The 25,997-nt window shown below is 43.3% G+C and overlaps 2 protein-coding genes and 1 pseudogene across 3 annotated transcripts in view; 1 reads left to right on the top strand and 2 right to left on the bottom strand.

The window, feature by feature from the left end:
• Nucleotides 1-1,574: 1,574 nt before the first annotated feature.
• FOXM1 (forkhead box M1) overlaps nucleotides 1,575-25,997 on the top strand; it is a 114,034-nt gene continuing 89,611 nt past the window's right edge. Inside the window, exon 1 of the mRNA XM_087814478.1 lies at nucleotides 1,575-1,601. The gene's annotated coding sequence lies outside the window, so the exon portion shown is untranslated. The remainder of the gene's footprint in view (nucleotides 1,602-25,997) is intronic.
• TULP3 (TUB like protein 3) overlaps nucleotides 13,851-25,997 on the bottom strand; it is a 79,324-nt gene continuing 67,177 nt past the window's right edge. The window contains exons 5-11 of one of the 2 annotated variants that reach the window (XM_016215229.2): nucleotides 22,127-22,257; nucleotides 21,547-21,744; nucleotides 18,567-18,679; nucleotides 17,695-17,809; nucleotides 16,329-16,427; nucleotides 15,516-15,687; nucleotides 13,851-14,416 (exon numbers count right to left, since the gene is read on the bottom strand). In XM_016215229.2, coding sequence (XP_016070715.2) covers nucleotides 14,283-14,416; nucleotides 15,516-15,687; nucleotides 16,329-16,427; nucleotides 17,695-17,809; nucleotides 18,567-18,679; nucleotides 21,547-21,744; nucleotides 22,127-22,257 — 962 coding nt within the window. In that variant the 3' untranslated portion in view covers nucleotides 13,851-14,282. The remainder of the gene's footprint in view (nucleotides 14,417-15,515; nucleotides 15,688-16,328; nucleotides 16,428-17,694; nucleotides 17,810-18,566; nucleotides 18,680-21,546; nucleotides 21,745-22,126; nucleotides 22,258-25,997) is intronic. The other variant, XM_016215230.2, reaches the window with a different exon arrangement.
• On the bottom strand, nucleotides 18,688-20,570 carry LOC107538859 (small ribosomal subunit protein uS5 pseudogene; annotated as a pseudogene).

Raw genomic sequence — 25,997 nt, 5'->3', positions numbered from 1 at the left:
AAATCAGAGGCAGCCCTTCCCTCCCAGGCTGGCACCTTAGCTTTCACGAAATGAGCTAGTCATTCCCCTTGCCACAGGAAAGTGTAGAATGATCTAGCAAGTCCTAAAGAATGAAGGATTCATCCATTTGACTGCATGGGCAACTCCAAGGAGAACTGGACCAGCAGAAAGTAGTTCTGGCTGGCATATATCCACTCCTCTTTGTCCTTGGGACCAGCTTTAAAAGTGCTGTTTACACAAGTCTCAAGATTCAAAGTCTCTTCTTTCTGGGGAGGGGTCTATTCCCATAATCATCCCCGACTCTAATTATCAATAACGCATCCCATCAACAAGTGACAAGGATCTCAACTTCCTTTAGCCTTCTACCAGCTTTGTTCTCTAAACTGTTTCCGGCAAGAACAGAACCCACTCTCCTTCAGAGAGACAGCTTCCTTCCAGCTCTGCCCAGTCCAGGGCAAACGAAGTCTGGGGGCCACAAGCTCCAACAAACTCAGTCAGATCATCCTGCACACATACAACCAGAGACACTGTCTCTGGCCCACAGTTATACAGGTAGGAAGAACAGTCATGCCCCAAATCAACATCTTCATAGAAAAATACACACTTAGAGACACACAAGTGCTCATAGGCACACTTTCAGACAGACAGTACTTTTCTTAAGTGGAAATATACTCAAACAAATATACCTACTAGGCCAAGTTGACTCATATGTGAACAGATACCACCCTCACATACACTCAAAGCTAAGACAGGACAGTCAGATTACTTTACATGAGCTCACCAGAAACCCCTTTACGCGTCTGTACACAGAGGGCGTGTTCCCGAGAAATGTTTGCTTTGGAGTTTGGGAGTTCTGCTCCCTAGATCCACCGGTCCCCATCACGGGCACATCAAGCTTCTAAGCCTTGCAGAGCAGGGACCTCAGTCCAGCACCCCCACCCCCGCACTTAAAATAACCAACACACCTATCTCCAGGGCTGTCTTGCAACCCCGAAAAGGGCGCAGCAGGATGAAAGGCATGGATGCTGCGCCTCTTCCATCGCCAGGGTTCTCAGTTCTGCCTCTGCTCCTTTCGGCAACCCAGGCTCCCTTTTCCCCACGTCCCTCGTATCTCACCCGGACTGCAGTCCCCGGAGCCTCCATGTGCCCCGCTCTCTTCCTAGGCCATCCGGTCGGAGCTCCTCACGCGCCCCACCACCCCAGTGCCTGTCCGCAGGCGAAGGGCTAACGCCTCCCCGCTCCTCCCCGCACCTCCCCGCGCCGCGGCCTTACCGGTACCAGAGTGCGGGAAGGCGAGGCGGCTGCGCTAAGCCAGTTCCACGGAGTCCGTTCCGAGAGCCAACTCTCGAAGCCGTGGCTCCGCCGAGTCCCGGGGCGCACGGCGCAGGCTCTGCAGGGACGGGAGGGGGTCAGCCCGTGGAGACCCGGCTCCCGCCCCCAGGCCGACCCGCTGGGCGGGGAGGAAGGCGGGGCCGCGAACCCCGCCGGCCCAGCGCCCCAAGTTCGCCGCTCGCGGAGCGGAGCGAAGCGGAGCGAGGAGGGAGGAGTTTTCCCAGAACGGGACTGCCGGGAAAACACTGGAGATCCCTATTCCTGGAGTGGTGAGTCAACGGCCAGAGGAAGGGAGCCGGGGAAACGGGCCGGCGCGGGGAGGGCTGGGGGGGAAGCGGGAGAGGGGTCGGGCCCGGGACGGAGCGGGAAGAGAAGCAGCAGGAGCGCGACGCGCGGCCGGAGCCCGGGGGTCTAGCGCGGGAAGGGGCGAGGCGGGAAGAAAGGAGCGAGCGAAGCGCGCGGCGCGGCCGGGACGCGCGGCGGCCGGGCACTCACCTGGGTACCAGGCGGCTGGAGCTCGAGCCGGAGCTGCGGGCCCTCCCACCCCGGCCTGGAGTTGGAAAGGAGGGAGCCTGGAATGTGCGGAATGAGGGCTGGTATGAGATGCGCGCAGCTGAGGGAGGGAGCTGGAGGGAGTGGTAGCCCGGCCACCGGCCCCTCGGGGTGGAGACTGGGCCGGGGTGGGCGGGGGAGGGGGCTGCCGGGCGGGGCGGGGCGGGGCGGGGCGTGGGAGGGGCGGAGGGCGCGGGGCCGGCGGCGCGGCGTGGTCGACTCCAACTTTGACCTCAGTTTCTGGATCCGGCCCCAGGCGCGCCCGGCGCACAAACTCTCCCTTTGATCTCTTTGCGCGACTCTCCCTCCCGCCCTAGCCCCCAGTTCCCGCTCCTCCGGGCGGAGTGTCCGACTCTTTCCCAGGAGCTGAAAACCTTGCTCGGAGCCGGGGCGGGGGTGTCCTGTGGGTGGACTGGGCTCCGGCTTCGCCACCGGCCCCCCCGCGGCCCCGGCTGCGGGCTAGGTCCCTCCGCGCGGGGCAGGAAAGGCCCGGGCAGGGCGGGCGCGGCGCGCAGGAAGGGCTGCTCCGCGCAGCGGCCCCCGCCGGGACCAGGAAGCAGGAACCCCGGGCTCCAGTCCCAGGTCGGCGGCCGGTGCCCGCGCGTCCCTCCTGGCGTTAGCCCTTCAGCCTTTCTCTTCTGCCGATCTGCTGAGCTGTCACCACAAAGTACACACGGGGAGAGGAGTAACGCAGCGAATATTTATCCAACTGGGCTCATGTGTCTGCCAGGTGCTGTGAAAATAATGAAGGGTAAGGCCTCAGCACCTACCCTCGAAGGGCTCATCATTTCGCTGGGAAGGCTGCACATGGAAGAGCCCTGCCGTAAAGTGGGAGTCTGAGTTTTAAACAAACGCACCAGAGGAATGTAGTGTCTTGAGAGATACTGGAAACTCACTGGGCTCCGGTTTGGAAATCTTCAGAACACACTGGCTTAAAGCAGTGTGTCATCACAGACCTCTGTCATCGACCTTGTTGGCAGGTTGAAAGCAAAGGACTTTGGGCTTTTTCCAAAAATCAAATTCAACATCTCTGGACTGTTACAACTTAACTTTGAATTTCAGTGGTTGTCCAGATCTTACCTCCCTCATCAAACAGAAACTTCCTTGGAAACGGAGGAAATGTCCCATTTATCTTATCTTTTCATCCAGCACCAGCTTGGTGTGTGCACAGATGTGTAGAAAAATACCGGGAAAAAATTTAAAATGCTACCGCAGGATATTGAAAAGAGAGTACTATAAATGCCGAAGTTCCAAAGATATTTTCAGCGATGACAGCGTCACTGGAAGAAGTATCCAGTCTCATAAGGAGAAGGCAGCAAAGTCTCATTTGCATATATAAATTCTGGCATGCTTATTAAATAATGAGTCACAGGAGGACCTGGCCACACCTCATACACATGAAAAGATTGCAGCACAGGACAGAATATAGGCGCTAACCCTTTAATATAACAATCATCTGCTGAGTGTCTGTTGACTGAGCACCATGCTGGGTGCAGGGGTAGGTCCCTGCCCTGCGCTCAAGAAGTTCATAATCTAGGAGGGAAGACAAGACAGTTATACAAAGTTCAGTGGGAAACCAAAGTAAGGAACAATGAAATTCAAGTTACAGAGGGAACATTTGATCTCGTTCTTGAAAGATAAGTGAGAGTTTGTCAAATTAAGACTGGAATACCCACAAAGGTATGGTACAGAAGGGGTGGTTAGGAGAAGTCTCGTAAACTGGTGTGGCTGGAGAACGGGAGCTGGGGAGAATAGATTACAATAAGTGGATGCCAGGTTGTGAAGATCATTGGATCGGGTGCTGAAGAGTTTGGGTGTCAAAGGGCCCTTTAGACCCAGGGGTGACATAATCAGTACCAATATCAGAAAGACTCCTCTGGCACCAGTGTTGGGGCTGTATTGGAGAATCAGGTTCCTTAAACTCAGACAGTGGTCCTGAAGTTGAGGATGTGGGAAAGGGTCTAGGAAATAGTCCAGAGGCAAAATCAATAAGAACAGGTGACTGGGTGGAGCTGCGAGGGTGAGAGAGGAAACAAAAATCACTAAGTTTTGTCAACTGAACGATTGGTGGTACCATTAACTGAGGTAATTCAAACAAAAGGAGGAATAGGTTGAGTTGGTAGGTGGATCCAGCCAGGTTCAGAGGATTGAGTGGAAGGCAGAATAGAGCCCGGGGTGGAGATAGAACCACCTTTGAGTGTCACTTCAGCACGGACTACTGAGAGGAAATTTGGAGATCAGACTGGCTTATTCCCTCCAAATTTTAACTGATCCCAAGACCATAAATTATCCCAGCTGCAATGGTGTGACCTCAGGACTTCAGCTTCCTGGTCCATACCCTTACAGGCTTCTAGAGAGCTCTGTGCCTTCAGAAATGTCATGCTCCCAACCTGTTTTGTGTGTGTGTGTTTTGTATTTGGTATATCACTTTATTCTTTTATTTTTTTAAAATAATACTTTATTAAATTTACTGGGGTAACAATGTTTAATACCCAAGCTGTTGAGGTCTCTCTGCATAAAGGAAAGTTCTTAGATGTAGAAATTCTGAAGGGTGAAAGACTGATTTTATGCACATGTCCCGCCCTTACTAGGGGTATTTACATTTAATGGACAGGACTCTCATTCATTGACCCTCAGGAATGAATCTATTGGTGGAAATATTTCATCTGTCTGGATCCAGCTAGAAGAGATGCGTATGGTTCCCCTCAAATTACACTCTATAGTCCACAACTCCCCTCACTTCCTAGTGATCCAGACCACTCTACCTAGTCCTACAAATGGATCCTCACTCGGGCTTGCTGATGAGTGATGCTGAAAGAAGTGGGTGTGGTCAGAGCCCCTCTTGATGTGGAGAGGGTATTTGTGTTGTCTGTACTCCAAAATGAAAGCCAAAAATCATATTAATTACTCTTACCATGTTTTTTGGTATAATTTCCATTCCTTTAATAAATTTTGTTTTTCCAACCTCTATGGTCATAGTTAAACAAATTATCCATATAATACTGTGTTATTCAAAGTCAACTACATCTATACCCTGGCCCGTGTGGCTCAGTTGGTTGAGCATCCTCCCATGCACCGAGAGGTCTCCGGCTCAATTCCCAGTAAGGGTACATGCCCGGGTTGTGGGCTAGTGCAGCAGGCAGCCGATCAATGTTTCTCTCTCTCCCTCTCTCTCTAAAAACAAAAAATCAATAAAAACATTTTTTAAAATTCAGCCACATCTATGTGATGAAATTCTTTACAGCTGTTAATAACAAGATGTTTTTATAATAAACCAGACTCACGTTCATGATATAATAAGTGAAAAAGAGAATTTTTAAAACTGTATATAGAATGATTCTGTTTTTGAAAAATATTTTAGAGTGATTATCTCTGACAGGTTGAAGATAAAAAATTTCTTTATTTTCTCATTTTTATTCTTTATTTTCTATAACAAACTTGTCCTTTTTAAAAAAAAGTTTATTACTTTTCATTGATTTTTAGAGAGAGCGGGGAAGAGAGAGAGATCTGTTGTTCCACTTATTTATGCATTTGTTGATTGACTGTTGTATGTGCCCTGACCAAGGATCGAACCCGCAATCTTAGCACATTGGGACAACACTCTCACTAACTGAGCTACCCCGCCAGGCTTTTAAAAAATTTTTAATTTATTGATTTTAGAGAGAGAAACATTGATTTGTTGTTCCACTGATTTATGCATTCATTGGTTGATTTTTGTATGTGCCCTGGACCAGGAATCAAACCTGAAACCTTTGCGTATTGGGATGATGCTCTAACCAACTGAGCTACCCAGTCAGGGCAAACTTGCCCCCCACCTTTTTTTGTTTAATTGATTTCAGAGAGAGGACAAGAGAGGGAGAGAGAGAGTGATAGAAACATCAATGATGAGTCATTGATTGGCTGCCTCCTGCACGCCCCCTACTGGGGATCAAACCCACAACCCCGGCATGTGCCCAGATGGGGAATTGAACCGCAGCCTCCTGGATCCTAGGTCGATGCTCAACCACTGAGCCACCCTGGCCCAGCAAACTTGCCTTTCTTTTATAATGAGATGAAAAAGCGTTAACTAGAACCATCTCTCTAACCCTTCTGTAACTTTTCCACATCTTAAGAAAAAAACAAAACACCTACAACTGAATTTAATAGGCTAATAAGTTGACTAGGACAGAGTCAAGGAAAGGTGGTTTGTTAGCCTTCAGGTAAAAGGCAAATCTGCTTTGAGGTCATCCCAAGCATGCCCGCCCCTCCTTCAAAAGTGTGATATGCTAACTCTACTGTGGTCAGCTGGGACTCAGCTTCCTTTTCTTGTTTAACCTCCCAGACAGTATTTCCATTTGCTTTTTTCCTTAAGAAGACTCTTCACTCTGTCACAACTGAACTGCATCTTGTGTTTTGAAGGACAAAACACGCTTTTATCAAAGTTGTTTGGAATCTTTTTCCCCTATAGAATAAAAGCAGTCTGTAATTTGATAAGCATAGTATTAGTTCTATTGTCTCTTCATCAAAGAAAAATGTGAAAGAGAAGAGACTCTGCGTCTACTATCTAGGGAACAGTATAAGCTACTGAACTGTTTCCCCCTTCCAAATTCATGTTGAAGTCCTAATGCCCAGTACCTTGGAATGTGACTGGATTTGGAGATAATGTCTTTAAAGAGGTGATTAAATTAAAATCAGATCTTTAGGGTGGGCCCTAATTCAATCTGACTGGTGTCCTTATCTGAAGAGGAAATTAAGACACAGACAGCTCACAGAGGAAGGACCATGTAAAGACACAGGGAGAGGAAGACCATCTACAAGCCCAGGAGAGAGGCCTCAGAAGAAACCAAAGCTGCCAGCATCTTGATCTTGGACTTCTAGCCTACAGAACTGTGAGAAATAAATTTCTGTTAAAGCCACCCAATCTGTGGTATTTTGTTATGGCAGCCCCAGCAAACTAATACAGTTCCAACTGAAACAAAACAATTGGTTTCCAGAGCCCAGTGGTTGAAGCCTTCTCCACACAATTCTCAGAGCTTTTCTGAGGTTCCCAGGGGATCTTTTGGATCAGATATATAGGATCTTCCTTTAAAAAATCAAAAGGAAGGAAAGGCTTCCTCCAGCCTTAAATTTCAGTTAAAATCTTCGTTTTCAGTAACTCTGATACAGTATTTTTAAAATGAAACTTAACATAGTCATGTACTATGACCTTACTGTGGAATTACAATCTCGGTTCAAATAACAGTTTGGCCACATATTAATTATGACCTTGGGAACACTTATATTATGAGCCTCAGTTTTTCATTCCATATTTATTGAACATGTATGATGTCCTTGGCACTGTGCTTAGGTAGGCACTAGGGATAGAGAAATGTCACAATTCCTGCCCCTCAAGCTAACAGTCTAATCAGGGAACTAGACAAATAACTTCCACATGGGAGGAGAATTGGTAAGAAGATAGTTAAGTTTTGAAAACCTAAAGTTTAGATTTCTGTGGACCAACGCTCTCCAACAGACCTTTCAACAAAGATAAAATGTTCTTTTTCTGCTTGTCCAATATGGTAGTCACTAGCCACATGTGCCTATTGAGAACTTGAATTTAGCTAGTCTGACTGAAGAACTGAATTGTATTTTAATTCATCTAAGTTTAAATAGCTGCACATGACTGGATATGGTGTTGGACAGCACAGCTGTGGAGCATCTAAAAGGAGATGTTGAGCAGGTAGTTAGATAACACTTGCAGAGCTAAGGAAAGAATTTCAAACTGTGGGAGAATCCAAGTGTAAAAGTGTAATGTGGGAGTTATTCAGTATGAAGAATGAAAAAGATTAAAATAACACGGATCCCTGGAACACTGTATATACTCAAACAAGTTGATAAATTTTTTTTTTAAATATATCTTTATTGATTTCAGAGAGAGGAAAGGAGAGGGAGAGAGAGAGATAGAAGGACCAATGATGAGAGAGTCATTGATTGAGCCCGCAACCCGGGCATGTGTCCTGACCAGGAATCGAACCCCGATCACCTGGATCCTAGGCTGATGCTCAACTGCTGAGCCACGCCCGGCCGGGCTGATAAAATTTCTTAATGTGCACATTGTCCGTGTATAGGGGACTAGTTAAAAACAATGGTACACCCTGGCCAGATAGCTCAGTTGGTTAGGGCATGGTCCTGATATGCTGTTACAGGTTCAGTCCCCAGTCGGGGCACATACTACAATTAACCAGTGAGCCCTGGCCAGTGTGGCTCCATTGGAGCATTGTCCCATACACCAAAAGGTTGCCAGTTCGATTCCCGATCAGGGCACATACCTAGGATGCAGGTTCAGCCTCCGGCCAGGGTGCACTCAGGAGACAACTGATAGATGTTTCTCTCTCACATCAATGTTTCTCTCTCTCTCTCCCCTCCCCCCCCAAATCTAGAATCAATGGAAACATAGTCTCCCTAGGTGTGGATTAAAAAACAACAAAAAAGTAGCAATAAACATGTAGATATATATTTTTAAAAGAACCAATGAATGCATAAATAAGTGGAACAACAAAATTGATGTTTCTCCTTTCCTCTCTCTCTAAAATCAATCAATAAAAAACCAAAAAACCCCACTGCGGTACTTCCCACAATGAAATACTGTGGAGCATAAACAAGTATGAACAAGGACTGTAGTTACTGACATGGGACTATCTCCAGGATATATCAACTGAAAAAAGCAAGCTACTGAACTGAGTATATAGTATGCTACCTTTTGTGCACAAAGGGTGGGAAATTACAAGTACATTTTTATTTTTGCATAAAGAAACTGGAATGATACACTGGAAACAAACTAAAAGTGGTTAACTATAAGGGGAGGACAGGGCAAAGGAAACTAGGGGACAGATGTGGAAAGAGGCTTTAATTATATAGTCTTTAAACTTTTTTTGTTTGTTTTTAAAAATGTTTTTATTGATTTTGAGAGAGAGAGGAAGAGAGAGGGAGAGAGAGAGATAGAAACAGATGAGAGAGAAACATCATCCATCGGCTGCCTCCTGCACGCCCCCTACTGGGGATGGAGCCCGAAACCTGGGCATGTGCCCTGACTGGCATTCAAATGGGTGACCTCCTGGTATATGGGATGAAGCTCAACCAACTGAGCCACACTGGCCAGGCAAGTAATTTCTTTTTTTTAATCCTCACCTGAGGAAATGCTTTTCATTGATTCGAGAGAGAGAGAGAGAGGGGGAAAGAGAGAAACATCAATATGAAAGAGAAATCGATTGGTTGCCTCCTGTGTGTGCCCCAAAGGGGATGGAACCCACAACCTGGGTACATGCCCTGACCTGGAATCGAACCCACGGCCCTTTGTTGCATGAGATGACACTCTAACCAACTGAGCCACACTGGCCAGGACTAGTCTTTAAACTTTTTAAAAAAACATATGAAATTATTACTATTTAAATTTATATCTGTGTATTCAATACATAAGACTGACCAAAAGTAAAATCAGAACATTTTTAAGATCCTATTTTTATCTTACATTGATGTAATTTGTCCTGAGCATGCCTTAATACCCTAGAAATTGCATTTAGACTCTTTTAAAAATCTTTGTCTAATTCCTAGCCCTCACCTGCCTGTCACCCTCCTTTCCTCTCAGACCATTCCCCCTTCCTAACCTTCCTGCCCCAAGACTGCACAGGAGCGCGAACTACTGGATTAGTCCTCTTGGAGTCCTTGAAAATCATAAGGGACAGAACCTGGGTAGATAGTGCTTAACTAGATGTTAAAACCTTGAGGCTTAAGAACCACTATGCTAAACCAAAATATGTAGTAAAAGGTGGTAACTGACCCTCTGAGGCTCCCCCCGCCCGTGCACCCTCAACATGGTTCACTCTCTTTTCTCACACCCCAGCTCCCAGGCCACAGCCAGGCTGGAAGGCAACATAAAGGAGCTTGGGCCTCATGGCAGACTAAGCAGAGCCAGAGCAAGTCAGGGAGGCCCATTTCATATTTTAAAAACTTCCATTAACATCTCAGGGTTATTTTGGCCTGGGCTCTTCCTTCAAGTAGAAACAGAGAGATGGGAAGTAGGATCAGGACTGAGACTAGAACATGGATGTTCAGTCACCCAGAAAAAACAGGCTGTTTTTCTTTCTTCTCAACATAGTCCCTGGAAAACCATCTACAGTTTTTTTTTATGAGCATTTACAAACTATTTTGTGTAACTGCATGGCTAAAAAGTCAACTGAGATGCATTGTTTTACTTTAAAAGAACATGAGTAAATATATTATTTGCCACCATCCTATACCAAATGCTTACTATGTGCCAGATCCCAGGCACTTTACTTAGACTACTTCAACTGGTTTCTAAACTCCAGAAATATTTCTTGACTCTTCAGAAAAGAGTCAAGCCCTAGCACAACTCTAGTGGGTACATTACAAGATCCAGTTGTTGAACTCACCCTGAGCCCTTTGTGACTCCCTCACCTGGGCTAGAATCTGTGCTCATTTTAATGCATTTGTAATGTGCATCCTTGGTCAGTAGGTGGTGCCATGAAACCATCTGTGGCATAATCAGGGCGTGCCTAAAGTTCTGACAGCACTGATGGCAAATCGTCCATCCTTTTTTTGTGGAGAGGAGTTATGTATTGGTTGGTAAAACGGTAAGACTTTTAAAGAATATACATTGACTCTGAAAACTAGGAGACCAAAATGAGGAGACAAAATCCAGTATGCAATTGGTCAAGAAACGTGTATGAGGGGTGAGACAGAATCTGGTCAGTCCTTGGCAAGCCCCTAGCTGGGGTCCACATGAGGAAGTTTAAAAGGGGACTATGGACTGGAAAGAAGCAGACATCAAACATACGGCCTGAGTACACCGGCAGGAGCCATTCTATCCAGAAGGGGAGCTGGAGGCTGAGGAGAAGGGCAGCTTGCAGCGTGCCAAGATTTTCTCCATGAAGCAAGAGGTCTCCAGTGCTTGGGGAAAAGCAGTGTTAAGGTCCTGAACCTCCTCAGTGTAAGACTATACTTCTCCCACATCCTGCACTCCCACCATTCCAGAATATCCCCTCTCTAGTTCCTGCTCAGGCACCCCGGTTTTTTCCTAAGGTTTGTATGTTCTCCCCCAAGCAGTATCTTCAGCCTTGAACAACTTGTAGCTATTCAGAAGGTAACCAGAGAGTTCAATTCAAAGCACATTTATGGGAATTCCAGACTGCTGCCAGCATGAGTGGAGAGAACCATGACATTCAAAAATTGAAGATCATGTAATTCAAGCTCTTTCAATTGACAGATGAGGAAAGAGGCGTATGACAAATCACTGGCAGGAAAAGGGCCAGAACCCAGGGATTTTGCCTCTGTCGACCCATTGCTTTATTTCTGCACCTGTAATGCTATCTAAAGGAAGTGAATTGATGCTAGTTTCTTTTATGATCCACTAAACTTCTGATCAAAAAGAGCCATTTGCAGGCCTGTTTTAGGTTTTTAAGTAACACTTGCTGATAGCTTTCATGTCAATAATCATTGATATTATTCCTCACTGAAAAGTATATAAAGCTGGCCACAACCTGTTTGGCCAGCCATGCACCTTAGCCAAAAAGAATCATGTGAAAAGCTGTAAGAATTAAACTTTCACTCCAGCTTTCACCCTGATTTTTAGGCTCTTCCTGCTGCTTTCCGTGTGACTCTGCACCATGACACTGGTAAGAGTAGGAAAGCCTATAAAAACTTGTGAACACATACTTTTTTTAACTTGTCCATATAAAGTAGCTTTAAAATGTGAACACTTAATGGAAAGAGATAAGGCCTATTTCACTATTAGGTAATTTGTTTTGCTGCTGAATCAATAAGTGATATCAACAAAGATGATCCAGGAGGATGACCCATGCCAGCATCCAGAACAAGGTAAATCCTACCCTCTGTGGCCCCCTCATGCTTGGCTCTTGGCTCCATCATCTATCCAGAAAACTCTTGGTGACATGTGTATGATGAGTCTAGACAATCTCTGGGATGCAGACTTCTCAGTCTCCAGGCTCCTGCTCTACCCTGGGATGAGAGTTAATCTTCCTTGAAGATTAGTTCCCTGTTGCCAAGTGAGGAAAATTATTATTACAGGATATGGTGGAACTATGTAAGGGATGGGACTTTGAAAAGAAGAATGACGACACTCCCATTTTTATATAAATTATTTATTTCTATAGCATACAAAAGGTATAAATATGACTTATGTAAAACCAATCACCTGCACATTCAAGCAGCAGTACATGAAGCTGGGGTATAAATGTCTCAGCCAGAGCGAGCAGGAAGCAGGGTTGGATCTGGTCAGGCCATGAGACTCCCTTCTCCAGATGTTGTCAATTACCGCAACCTGAGATAAGTGAACAGCTCTGTTTTCAAGGAGGGCAGCTCATTTGACAGTACGTGAGGAAGGTAGTGCCAGAGGTCTGAAGGGCTTCGGGCACTTCTATGAAGGAGGCACTTGATGGGACGCAGGTATGCCTGAGATGGATACCAATTTTGTCAAAACACAGCAGGTAGGACTTGCTAGTGGGGGAGGAGCCAAGGGTCTTTTCATCTCCCAGACCTTCTTTCACACTTGGATTTGATGTGGAGCACGGGACAACAGGAAGCAAAGACAAAAAGGAAGTCCACAGAAGGGAAACAGAATGGAGCAACAGCCACTGATTCCTTGCCCCCTGCTGACAAATGGCTGAATGCACAAAGGAAGGTTTGGGAGTTGAGCAACGCTGAATGCAGAACTCACAGAGTTACTGGATTCTCAAGATTCAGATACACTCAGACTGCTGGGCTGGTAGCAGAGTCATGTTTTGTTGGGAGCTGCTAATAATCTGAATGACTTAGCAAAACTCATGATTTGTGAGGAAGAGTGACAGGAGCTTGATCTGTACCAATGAACCAGGCTTCAGGGAGCTGACAGTATGTCAAGAAGAAAGGCCCGAAGTTCTGCCCAACAAGGTTTGCAGAGCTCACAATCAGCTGGTTAGTCCTCACCAAGCCTCTCCTATCATCTCTCTTGATAATGATAATGAAAGTTTTGATACATGATCTCTTACTTCTTACACGGTCTACAGGTATGTGTATCCCTCTATACTAATGGCTCCATTTTAACAGTTATGGGAGGCACTCCTGGGTTGAAAGTGAAGGCAACTGTCAAATTACTCGCAGTCTTAACTAGACTAAGTCACCTCTTAGGTTTATGATTTCAGTCTAAACTGAAATTAAGACAACTATATAAAATTTTCACATTACTGGTCACAAATTTGGCCATAGCCACATAATTCTCACATCACTGATCACGAATTTGGCCACAGCCACTTCGACTGAGATTGGTGCCAACCAATCTGCTCTGAGGGAAGAAAGGAAAGAGGGGGACTGGAGCATCAGTACCTCCAAGCACCATGGGGACTATAAACTAACTCTAAGAAACAAATACCACACTTCCTGTGATAAAGACAATACAATTCGAGATTTGTTTCCTAGTGTGCATTAGTTCTTCTCTCAGGGTAGGTCAAGTGGCTGACATGGCCTTTTTCCATGGGTGTGCTGGGTAGGATAGCAAAATTAAGCCACCTGTGTGGACTCAAAATGATCACGGACTTTGGGTTTCCCAGTTCTGACGGTAAATTATACCATAGGAACCACTGTCACCAAAACAAGGTAATGCTTCATAACAGTGAATGCAGCCAAGTGCCTCTTTGGATCCAATCTGTAGGGCTATTGCTTCTTAGAGGTAGCCATTTCCCACTCATCATCTCATGATTATAAGCCCATTTTGGAAATGCCCAAGTCCAGAGAGAATAGAGATATACCTGAAGCAGAGGTTAGCAAATTACAGCCCACAGGCCAAATCTGGCCGCTGCCTGGTTTCACTGGAGCATGGCCACACTCGCTTGTGTATGGATAGGCTATGGCTGCTTTTGCACTTACAGAGACGATCTGGCCGTTTACAGAAAATGTTTGCAGACCTAGAGACTCAAGTCTTCAAAAGAGACCCAAGTATTTAATTATTAGTACCTGGTTCCAGCTGTAAGTTTCCAAGCATAGGAAATCTGGCTCTTGAGGCACAGAATCTGTTATGGGCAAAAACCTCAGGAGTCACCAATGTGCTCTGGACAAGAGCCTTCCTATGCTTTGAATAATTTCTCACTTATGTTAAACTGTACTCCTTGACCAGGTCTGTGAAAGGCAGAGAAGTGTGTGTGTGTGCGCGTGCGTGTGTGCCCGTGTGTACATATACGTGTGTGTACATTTGTATACATGCACATACATATATGTATAGACACATATACATACGTACATTCAGGGATTATTCCAAAAGGGGCAGACTCTCTCTCTTTATGTCCTAGGCCAAGAAGAGCAAGGGAGGCAACTATCTGCTCCCGAAAGCTCTACTGTAGTGAGAAAGTCCAGCTCTGTACGTGCTCTCTGTCTCATTCGCATGCTAGCTTGCTGTCAAAGCTAGAAAGCCCAATGGCGAAGGCCTGAAGTGCACACAGCGGGTAGTTGTAGTCCAGAGTGAACACATCGTCTGCCACACGTCCAAACTGCATGACGATATAATCAGCTAGAAACAGACAGGAAATGTGATGTTAGAAGATACTGTATTGAATCTATTCTGCTCGTCAGTTTATTAAGTTCTTTGAGACTGACGAAATGTCAGAGGGAAGGGGGAGAGGGGGTGGAGGGGGAGAGAGTAACCAAAGAATTTATATGCATATATGCACAACCCAAGGACACGGACAATGGTGGGGAGAGTGACTGGGGAGGGGGAAGGAACGGGGGGGGGAAGGGTCATTGGGGAGAAAAAGGGACATCTGTAATACTTTAAACAAAAATAAAAATTATAAAAAAAAAAAAAAAAAGATACTGTGTTGGTTCTGGGGAAAGCCTGTGAAGATTCAGAAAAAACATCCTCCAAATAGGTCTGTTAATCAGCAGGTCTCTAAAATGAGAAACTTTTAGAAGAATGGGAAGAGTTGTTAACAAGAACGTCTACTGACCATGAGCAAAGTTTCTATCATGAGTCCTCTCAACTGCAGGGAATGGGAGGTTACTCCTGACCAGTATGAAAGGGAAAGAGGTGTCTGGCCAGCGTGGCTAAGTGGTTGAGCGTCGACCTAGGATCCGGGCGACCAGGGTTCGATTCTGGGTCAGGGCACATGCCTGGGTTGCGGACTTGATCCCCAGTCGGGGGCGTGCAGGAGGCAGCCAATCAATGACTCTCTCATCATTGATGTTTCTATCTCTCTCTCTCCTTCTCCTTTCCTCTCTCTGAAATCAACAAAGATATATTTAAAAAAAAAAAAAAGAAAGGGAAAGAGGAGAGAAAAGTCAAGAGTAGCTAGCCGAGAACAGAACAAGCTCCATGAGCTAGAGCTGCCAAGGAACCTTTACTGAGTGAGGGTCACTGGCATTTGCTTCCCAAACAGCCTCATCTAAGACTTCTCTGATTGGCCACAGGAAGAAATCTGTCACACTCTTTGGTCTCAACAACACTGGTTCAGAAGTTTTACTATAACACTGTTGTCTTTCCAAAGAAATCCTTCCTTTCTTAGATAATTCTCTCCTGAATATAGGTTCCTATCAGTGACAAGAAATGTTCATTTCACCACCATGGAAGAACAGCCTCCCTCCTATTCCCATCCAGCCCTCCTGTAGCTCACAGTCATTTTCGTGGACTATCTGAAAGTTCTTCACAGATGCCTGAGTGACCCGGCCATGGAAGTTCAGCACGTAGGACTGAGTATCATCATTCCAGACTGGGGCCTTGTTGTGCAGCTCAATCAAGTTCTCCATGGTTTTGTTTTGCCATTTTGAAAGCAAGCTCTCATGGTCCTGTTTGAAAGGAAAATCATTACTTTGTACTGAGAACCATAAGAAACCATTTGGAACTCTGTGAGGGAACAGGTGGAGCAAGGAATATTTTTTCCATTTCAGAAAGGGTAAAACAGAAACAAAGCCAAAAATTAAGCTGGGTTTTTAAAAATTTTTACAGATTATCTAGCATTTGTCTTTGCAGACTAAGTGGTTGCAAATCAAGCACTCCAGCAATTGCTCTGCAATGTACTTCTGCGGTTCTGGAGTGATGGATCTCCTGAAGAAGAGCATGAGTGCCCTGGCTGGTGTGGCTCAGTTGGTTGGAGCATCATCCCAGGCATCAAAAGGTCATCAGTTCGATTCCTGGTCAGGGCACATACCTAGGTTGCGGGTTTGATTCCCAGTCATGGCACATGCCCAGGCTGTAGGTTCAGTCCCCAGTTGGGGTGTATACGGGAGGCAACCAATCCATGTCTCCCTCTCTCACATCTATGGTTCTCTCTCTCTGCCTTCCTCTCTCTCTAAAAAAATCAATAAAACATATAAATAAATAAGAGTATGAGCATTACTCCAGTTTGGGGTTCTGGAAGAATCAATAATCTTTGGATTGATCTCTTCTGTACTGTACTCTTGTCTTTTAGAGTCAAATATATTCTTACATTTCGTGGCCGAAATGGAATCCGTTCATGGTTCATATTCATCCCTGGAATGATCACAGACATTTTCCTAGGACCTTTAAATCCAAATACATTTGTTTCCTGGAAGATAGGTAAATAAGACTCAATTTGGAAACAGAAAGAAAAACAAGACGACATACTTGATGCAAGACTTACTTGGACATGTAAAATGTTGACAATGCCAAGAGTGCTAAAGTTGTTTCATTATTACTATAGTTTAAACAAAGAGAGACAGAGAATCAAAACCAGGAAAGTGATTATATTCTTCTTTTTAAACCTAATTTGAACACTTGAATTTAAAATAGATTATATTGGCTTGAAAATTTATTCTTACTCTTTAATCTTAAACGAACTTTGAGACAACTGTGAGCAAACTGTCCAATTTTGTCATCAATAAATATTTATTTCCCAATGAGGGCATGGCACTATATGATCTACAGTGAGAATTAAGAGTGTAAATTAAATGGGGCCTGTATCAGGAGGTAAAAACTCAAATGCCTATCAACCAGGCACGTTATATATGAATGAAATAAGCACATTAAATAGGTGGATATGTTTGTGTGTGTATTCATATACGTACACACATGCACACACACGACAGTCATGCACAGTCATACACATTGAGTCTTTGGGATCAAGCAACAACTCTGAAAGGAAGCGCCAGGTATCATGGGGATGTATACAAAGGAATGTCAACCACACCTAGTGGTTAGGAAAGACTTCTCTGATTACATCAGTTGATATGGCAAAAGACAAGGAAGGGAAAAGGGAAGGCTCCCAGGAGAGAGACGATCATGTGGCGGAGCAAAGGATGATAGGAGGGCTGTGTGGCCAGAATGACAGAAACAGGATGGGGAGAGTGCTGCTAGGACAGTCTGAAAGGAAAGACTGAAGTGTTAGGGATTTATTCTGTACACAATGGGAAGTCATAAAAGATTTGAGGCAGAAAACAGCAGGATCACCTGGAGCTCTGTTTTAGGAAGATTTATCTGGCAGCAGTATAGAATGAACTAGATAAAAAAGACTAAAAGCAAAGACATCAATTTGTAATTTATTGTAGCCCCTGGCCAATGGGTTAAGAGGTAATGAAGGTCTGTTAATCCAATGGCATTAGGAAAAGAGAAGGCAAGACATATTACAACAGTAAAAGAATAAGTGAACTTGGCAATTCATAAATAATTAAAACTTGACTATATAGAGAAAATGATACCAGCAACAGAAAAGAGGATCACAGAAATAGAAACAAGCTTGGGAGGGAAGATTATGAGTTCAGTTCAAGTAAAGTTTGAAGTGCCAGCAGGACATCAGGAAATTAAGGAAGAGAGTACAATCCAAGGACAGCACTCACGTAACAGATGGCTGCCAGCTCCTGCCGGGTATGGGCCTTTTCTACCAGACCTTGGGCCTTGACTGGGCTGACACCATGGTCATAAACTGTAAACTTGGTCCCCATGAGGTTGGATCTGGAATCAAAAGTAAAAGTCACCATAATGATCTATATTTTTTCTCTTTCACAAGCACAATCTAGGAAAGGTAATAGAATATCTGCCTGTTCTCCAAACACCTAAATGTTCCTCATCACTTTTTCAAAGATCTCCCATTAAAACAATGGAAGGACTTAGATTTTCTTTTAACTTCTTTTTCTTTAGATTGCAACATTAATACATGTTCACTGTAAAAAAAAAAACAACAAAAAAGGATTATTCTGAAACTATAGGGTTAATCTAAAAATAAAAGGCTAAAGTGAGAGGTAGCAAGCATTTATTTGAGATAAAAAAAGAATAGCCATTTGGAAAGCACTGATTCAGGCAGAAACCCAAATAGGGTTCCCATTAGAAGACAAAGGCAAGAGGTATTTTTGAGAAAGGGAAGGGGAACAATTACATCGATGCAAGGGAGACATGGCTATTGGGGCAGATAAGCTAGCAGAGTGACACTAATTCTAAATAACGTTCTTAATGCTTAGTCAGGCAGCCATCAGTCTAGTAGTCATAATATCTGCTTTCTTGTTATCTTGGCACAAAATTGTTTTAGGCTCAGTCCAAAGGTTATTTTGCCCTTTTTCAACATTCCAAAGGTCTGAGGCATAAGACCTGCAAGTCAATTCCTCCGGGATGGCAGCTCTAAGTCCACTTTTAAAGTGGCTCCATTTATATTATTTTTTACAATAGGAATAAAAGTATCAGAAAGAATAGGACAGTGATACAAGTATGCTTTCACCGGAGTTTGCCAATATAACTTTCTCCTTCACGAGATAAATCTGTTGGATCAGTGGAGATAAGGTAGTTGGATGTTTTGCTCTTTTTTCGTTTTCTGCCAGCAAGAAGAAATATCTGGAAAAAGAAAAAAAGGTCAGTCAAAAATGAAGTCAAGGGAATTGCTATGGTTTGTTCTACCTACTTACTTAGTAAATGTTTAGCAGTGCCTATCAAGTATCAAGCAGTTAAATCTAATTCACTTTAATTTTCCTGTATAAAACTGTGTGTGTCCACAGCTGGAGCATGGGGCCTCTGCACAGAGACTCCAGTGTGGGTCCTTACAAGAGGGTCAGTGAACACCTGATAGGGAGACTTGGTGAACATGGTCTCTTTCCAGAGGTCAGGGGTGAGGCGGCAGGAGGTCTTGGAGATGGCATCAAAGGCCTTGGCAAAGTTGCCTGGGATGGCAGTGCAGCCCCTGCCCAAGGTGCAGCAGTTCTCAATGCCACCCAGCAGCAGCAGTTTCTTGGGCCCAGGGGCTGAGACAATTCTAGTGTTCCTGGTGGTGCGGATGAAGCTACCAGCACAGAGCAACATCGGCTAGTCACCTTGCACGGGGCAGTGTAGGACTTGCCAATCTTGGTCTCCCAGTCACCTCGCCATACAAGGACTACAGAGAACTTGGTCAGCATGATAGCCCCATGGATAGCAGTGGCTATTTCCCTGTAGCATGTAACACCCTGACCAACATGTAATTCCCAATGTTGACAAATGCCTTGAACCTGGTCTGCTGGCCAGCATGAGTCTACTTTTACATGGACATAATCTTCAAAACCTCATTCTTGAGGGATGCCCCCTAGAAAAAATCAACACTCTCAGATTCCTTGATGGGCAGGCAGAAGTGATTGATCTCCTTTGGGGTCTTGATTGTGTCTTTGACCAGATAGCCTAATTAGTGAGGGGCATCACCCCTTGCCCTTGACCCTGCCTCATGAACTCCATGGCCTTGATCCCTACCCTAGACAGAACTCACTGAGGCCTCCCACCACGGCCTGCAGGGTCTCACCCAGCTCAGCACCAGTGTCATTGCCATTTGGTGTTTTCTCAGAGAAGACCCATCTGTGGGTCTTTATCTCTTTCCCTGACCCTCCATAATGTGTCTCAGAATTCACTATTAGTGTTTCCCTACTATGCAACTTTCTAAATTCGCTAGCTTGGTTCTCCGTATAATTATTTACAACTTTATCTCCAAAACCTCCAGTGACTTTTTAAAAAATCTTCATCCAATTCCATGAATAAGAGTCTTTCCAACTGTAGGAGAGACAGGATCCTGAATGCCTACCCTTCCCATTCTCCACTGCCACTGCATTCCTAATACTTTCTTTGTATTTTGTTGGGGGGGGTTCTTTGTATTTTTTAAATTTTTGTGACTTCAGTGATATGAATACTCTCACATTTATGCTTCCTTGCTAAATCCTACTGGACTTGGACAATAACAGGAAAGCAGAAAAGTGGTAGTAGCTAAGGGGAGACTTTGGAATCAAACAGATACGGATTTGAATCTGGCTCTGCCACTTGTTGGTGTGATTTGGAGTAGAATACCACTTCCTAAACCCCAGTTACCTTGTCCATAAAGCAGGGATATAAATCCTCTTTTACCAGGTTGTCATAAGGATTATAGGTGATAATATATATAAAGCATTTAGCACTTGCCTGGTACATAATAAACACTCAATAAATAGTGGTTATAATAACCATGATACCTACTATTATCATCTAATTTCTAGGATCCTAAAATCATCCACTTAGACCTGGTATTAATACAAAACACATTGTTCATTAGCACCTATTAAACTGTCTCAAACTTAGCTACAAAGTAAATTAGAATTTCTAGGGTGAGAAACAATACTTTTTACTTGTATGTTCTTCTATATTTCCGATTCCTCCTCTTCCCTAAAACTTGCTCTTATGCTCTGGCTGGTGTGGCTCAGTGGTTACAATGTTGGCCCGATAACCGAAGGGTCATGAATACGATTCCGGGTCAAGGGCATGTAACTGGGTTGCAGGTTCATTCCCCAGCCCCTGTCAGGGTGCATGCAGGACGAAGCCAATCAATGTGTCTCTCACATAGATATTTCTCTCCCTCTCTCCCTCCCCCTCCCCTCTGTCCCTCCCTTCCACTCTCTCTAAAAATCAATGGAAAAAATATCCTCAGGTGAGGATTAACAAAAAAAACCCAGCTTGCTCTTTCTCCTACAATGTTGTGTTCTACTATAATAAAAATTAAAACCAAAGAGCACACATTAACACCCACCACCCCAGAAAAGGGGTGGAGGTGAAAATAATTACATTCAAATGCTCTCTTCCATTTTCTTACATTCTGGATAAAACCTTTTTCTTGAGGGTGGGGGCAGATTCTGCCTATTAGACTATGGGCTCTTTGAAGATAGTGAGAACATAGCACCTGGCAATTAATACAATCTACTTCCAGCTGATTTGGTCCTAGTATCAGTGCTGTTCCCCTATCACAAGACCCATCAACAATCTATTACCACATTCTTCCCCTCTCTCTCAAGATTTGTCTTAATAATCCATTCTCGCTCTGGCCAGATAGTTCAGTTGATTATCCCAATATACCAAGTTTGCAAGTTCAATCTCCAGTCAGGGCATATAAAAGAATCAACCAATGAATGCATGAATAAATGGAACAAATCAATGTTTTTTTCTCTCTCTCTAAAAATCAATAATTAAAAAAAAAAAAAAAGAATCGCCCAGCCGGTATTGCTCAGTAGTTGAGCATTGACCCATGAACCAGGAGGTCAGGGTTTGATTCCAGGTCAGGGCACATGCCTGGGTTTTGGGCTTGATCCCCACTAGGGGGCATGCAGGAGGCAGCCAACTAATGACTCTCTGTCATCACTGATGTTTCTGTCTCTCTCCCTCTCCCTTCTTTTCTCTGAAATCCATAAAAATATATTTTTAAAAAAAATCAATTTTCATACCTTCCGATTTTCATCCTTCTCCAAGTGCATATAGTAAGTGGGGAAGAGACCCCGATCCATTCCTTTTTTATCCCTTGTTATCCGACACTTGACTGTGACCCCTCGAGGGGCAGGACTATAAGCAAAGTCCTCTAAATTCTCTACTTCTCCCAGCTGGTTATCAGTGTGCTGGGCTGAAGTACCAGAAGCTCCTGTGTCCTGGAAGAATAGCCATTCATGAGCAAAAGGAGGAAGGGTCAGAAAAACCTCATAGTCTCTTTGAGAAACACTTAATGGATAAAATAACATTAATTTATCCCTATGTCTTCAGTCTTCTGACAAAATAATGGAAAACTCTGAGAAGTTAAGTAAGTATATGAATATTGGGGGTAATGGTGGAGCTAAGTACAAAAATGGGATATAGCTTCACAGTAGCCGGCTTGAGACACAACCAGAGAGGTCATGAACTTTATGTTTAAATTCGAACTTAAATCTTTTGAGGCAACCCTCATTCAGTAATGAGGGTTTTATTTAAATACTGAAGGTATATTTGGGAAATAGTTAAATTAGCTCCAAAGGAAGAAGTTTCAGATCTACATACTGTGGCTGATTTCTGGCTGGATGCAGAATCGGGTCTCTCTGCCGCTGAATATGGTGAATGAGACGTTAATTTTTTTCCTTCTTCCTCCCCATCAGTCTCCTCCTCATCAAAGTTCAAACTACCTGAGATACCTGGCAGAAAAGGAAGAACTGTCAGCAAAACTGATTTTAAAAATCAGAGTTTTATTTTGGGATGATGAAAAAGTTCTGGAGATGGGTAGTGATGATAGTTGCACAACAAAAATAAATCTTTGAACCACAGAGAATTCTAACTTTCTTGCTTAAAACATTCTAAGCTATTCTGACTTAAAACACAGCTACTTTATCCAAATTTTGACAATTCTTTCTTCATATTCTCACTCAGATACATCCCTCCCCTCCCCTCCCCTCCCCTCCCCTCCCCTCTCCTTTCCACTATTGCCACCCTAATTTAGCTCTTCAGAACATTATGTATATGGGGAAAAAATTTGCAAATCATGTCTAATAAAGGATTAATATCTAGAATATATAAAGAGCTCCTACAACTCACTAGCAACAAAACCAACTCAAAAATGGGTAAACAACTTGAACAAACATTTTTCCAAAGAAGATATATAAATGGCCAATAAGCACATGAAAAGATGCTCTACATCACTAGTCATTAGGGAAATGCAAATTAAAACCACAATGAGACACTACTTCACAAGCTATTGGGATGGTTATTATTAAATAAACAAAACAAAGTGTTAGTGAAGACGTAGAGAAACTGGAACCCTCTTGCATTGCTGGTAGCAATGTAAAATTGTGCAGCCACTATGGAAAACACTATGGTGGTTCCTAAAAAATTAAATATAGAGTTACCACATGATTCAGCAATTCCACTTCTGAGTATATACACAAAAGAACTGAAAGCAGAGATTCAAACAGATACTTGTGCACCAATGTTCACAGCAGCGTTATTCACAATGTTCAAAAGGTGGAAACAACCCAAATATCTATCAACTGATGAACAGATATAAACAAATTGTGGTATATACATACAATGGACTATTATTCAGCCATAAAAAGGAATGAAATTCTGATGTATGCCACAACCTGGATGAATCATGAAGAATTCTGCTCAGTGAAATAAGGCAGACACAAAAGGACAAATAATGTTATGATTCCACTTCCATGAGGTACCTAGAATATTCAAATTCAGAGAGAGAGAGCAGAATGGTGGTTACCAGGGACAGAGGAGAGAGGAGAATGGGGAGTTACTGTTTAATAGGTACAGAGTTTATTCTGTGAAGATGGAAAAGTTCTGGAGCTGGGTAGTGATGATAGTTGCACAACAATGTGATGTACTTAACTGCCACAAAACTACCACAAAATGGTTAGTCATAAATTTTATGTATATTTTACAATAAAAAAATTCAATGATCCAGTGTTCTCTATGTCAGTCACTTTTCCCCTGCATTCTGTTCATTTCTAGTCTAATTAATTTGAGTTGAGAATGTCTAAAATACTATTCTTTGGATTTATGAAGCACCTCTTACAGAAAATTAAAAACTATTTGATTAAAAACTATGTTTTATTAACCAATGTCACTCCAATAAATGTAATAATTTAAAAAAACTATGTTTTTATTTTATCCTCATATTTACATGAGTCTGTGGAGGAGATACTGGTAGTCTTATCTTTTGTTTTGTTTTTTATTTGTTTATGGCACATCTAGAGAGGAACACAAACATAAAGTGTGATGTGTGCTATAAAAGAAGTAGGGTACTCACATTTACATATAAGAGTATGAGGCTCATCCTAGCAGGTTTGCTCAGTGGTTAGAGCCTCGGCCTGAGGACTAAAGGGTCACAGGTTTGATTCCGGTCAAGGGCACGTACCTCCGTTGCAGGCTCGATCCCTGGCCCTGGCCAGGTGAGTGCAGGAGCAACCAATTGATGTGTGTCTCTCACATCAGTGTTTCTCCCCCCACCCCACCCCGCCCCTTCCCCTCTCTAACAAATCAATGGAAAAAGTATCCTTGGGTGAGGATTAACAACAACAAACCAAAAGAGTATGGGGCTCAGGGAGAGTCGTTTGCCCAAGAGAAAGAGATAGAGCTAAGGCAGAAACTAAATTCCCTCTTTATAAAAAAATTATCTTTATTGTTGAAAGTATTACAGACTTTCCCCTCCCCAACGACCCCCTCCATCTTGCTCCCACCCCCTCCACAATCCTTCCCCGCACTATTGTCTGTCCGTGGCCTATGCATATATGCATATAAGTTCATTGGTTAATCTCTTCCCGCCCCCTCCACTTCCCTCTGATGTATGTCACTCTGTTCCATGCTTCAATGTCTCTGAATCTTTTTTGTTCATCAGTTTATTTTATTCATTAGATTCCACATATAAGTGAGATCATGTAATGCTTGTCTTTCTCTGACGGGCTTATTTTGCTTAGCATATTACTCTTCAGGTCCCTCCATGCTGTCTCAAAGGATAAGAGATCCCTCTTTTTAACAGCTGCACAGTATTCCACGGTGTAAAAGTACCACAGCTTTTTTATTCACATATCTACTGATGGGCACTTGGGTTGTTTCCAGATCTTAGCTATTGTAAATAACGCTGCTATGAACATAGGGGTGCATATATTCTTTCTGATTGATATTTCTGGCTTCTTAGGATATATTCCTAGAAGTGGGATCACTGGGTCAAATGACAGCTGTACTTTTAATTTTTTCAGGAAATTCCACACTGTTTTCCATAGTGGCTGCAGCAGTCTGCATTCCCACCAGCAGTGTACTAGGATTCCTTTTTCTCCACATCCTCACCAGCACTTGCTGTTTATTTATTAATGGTATCCATTCTGGCAGGTGTGAGGTGATACCTTATTGTCATTTTGATTTGCAGTTCTCTAATAGTGACATCGAGGACTTTTTCATGTCTCTTAGCCATTTGCATGTCCTCTTTGGAGAAGTGTCTATTCAGGTCCTCTGATCATTTTATATATATACATATACATATACATACACACACACACACATATTTAGAAATTAACCCTGTATCAGATGTATCATTGGTAACTATGTTCTCCCATATAGTGGATTCCCTTTTCATTTTGATGCTGATTTTTTTGCTGTGCAGAAGCTTTTTATTTTGATATAGTCCCATTTCTTTATTTTTTCCTTTGTTTCTCTTGCCCCAGGCATTGTATCAGTGAAAATTCTGATACAAGAGATGTCCGATATTTTGCTGCCTACGTTTCCTTCTAGGATTTTTATGGTTTCATGACTTACATTTAAGTATTTTATCCATTTTGAGTTTATTCTTGTGTATGGTATAAGTTTCATTTTTGGTGGTCTAGTTTCACTTTTTTGCATGTACCTGTCCAATTATCCCAACACCATTTATTGAAGACTGTCTTTACTCCACTGTATGTTCTTGCCTCCTTTATCAAATATTAATTGAACATAACAGGTTGGGTCAATTTCTGGGTTCTCTGTTCTGTTCCACTGATAGATATGACATGCCTGTTCATATGCCAGTACCAGGCTATTTTGATTACAGTGGCTTTGTAGCATAGCTTGATAGTTGGTATTGTGATCCCTCCAACTTCGTTCTTCTTTCTCAAGATTGCTGCAGCTATTAGAGGTATTTTTTGGTTCCATATAAATTTTAGGAGTATTTGTTTTAGATCTGTGAAATATGCCATTGGTATTATGATAGGGATTGCGCGCTGAATCTATAGATTGCTTTGGGTAGGATGGACATTTTAATGATATTAAGGCTACCAATCCATGAACATGGTATATTCTTCCACTTGTTTATATCTTCTTCTATCTCTTTTTGTAACGTTCTGTAGTTTTTCAAGTATAGGTCCTTTGCCTCATTGGTTAAGTTTATCCCTAAGTATCT

The sequence above is a fragment of the Miniopterus natalensis genome, chromosome 2 (assembly GCF_054644295.1).
Source record: "Miniopterus natalensis isolate mMinNat1 chromosome 2, mMinNat1.hap1, whole genome shotgun sequence".
NCBI classification, from domain to species: Eukaryota; Metazoa; Chordata; class Mammalia; order Chiroptera; family Miniopteridae; genus Miniopterus; species Miniopterus natalensis.
This window is presented reverse-complemented; position numbering and strand designations above follow the sequence as displayed.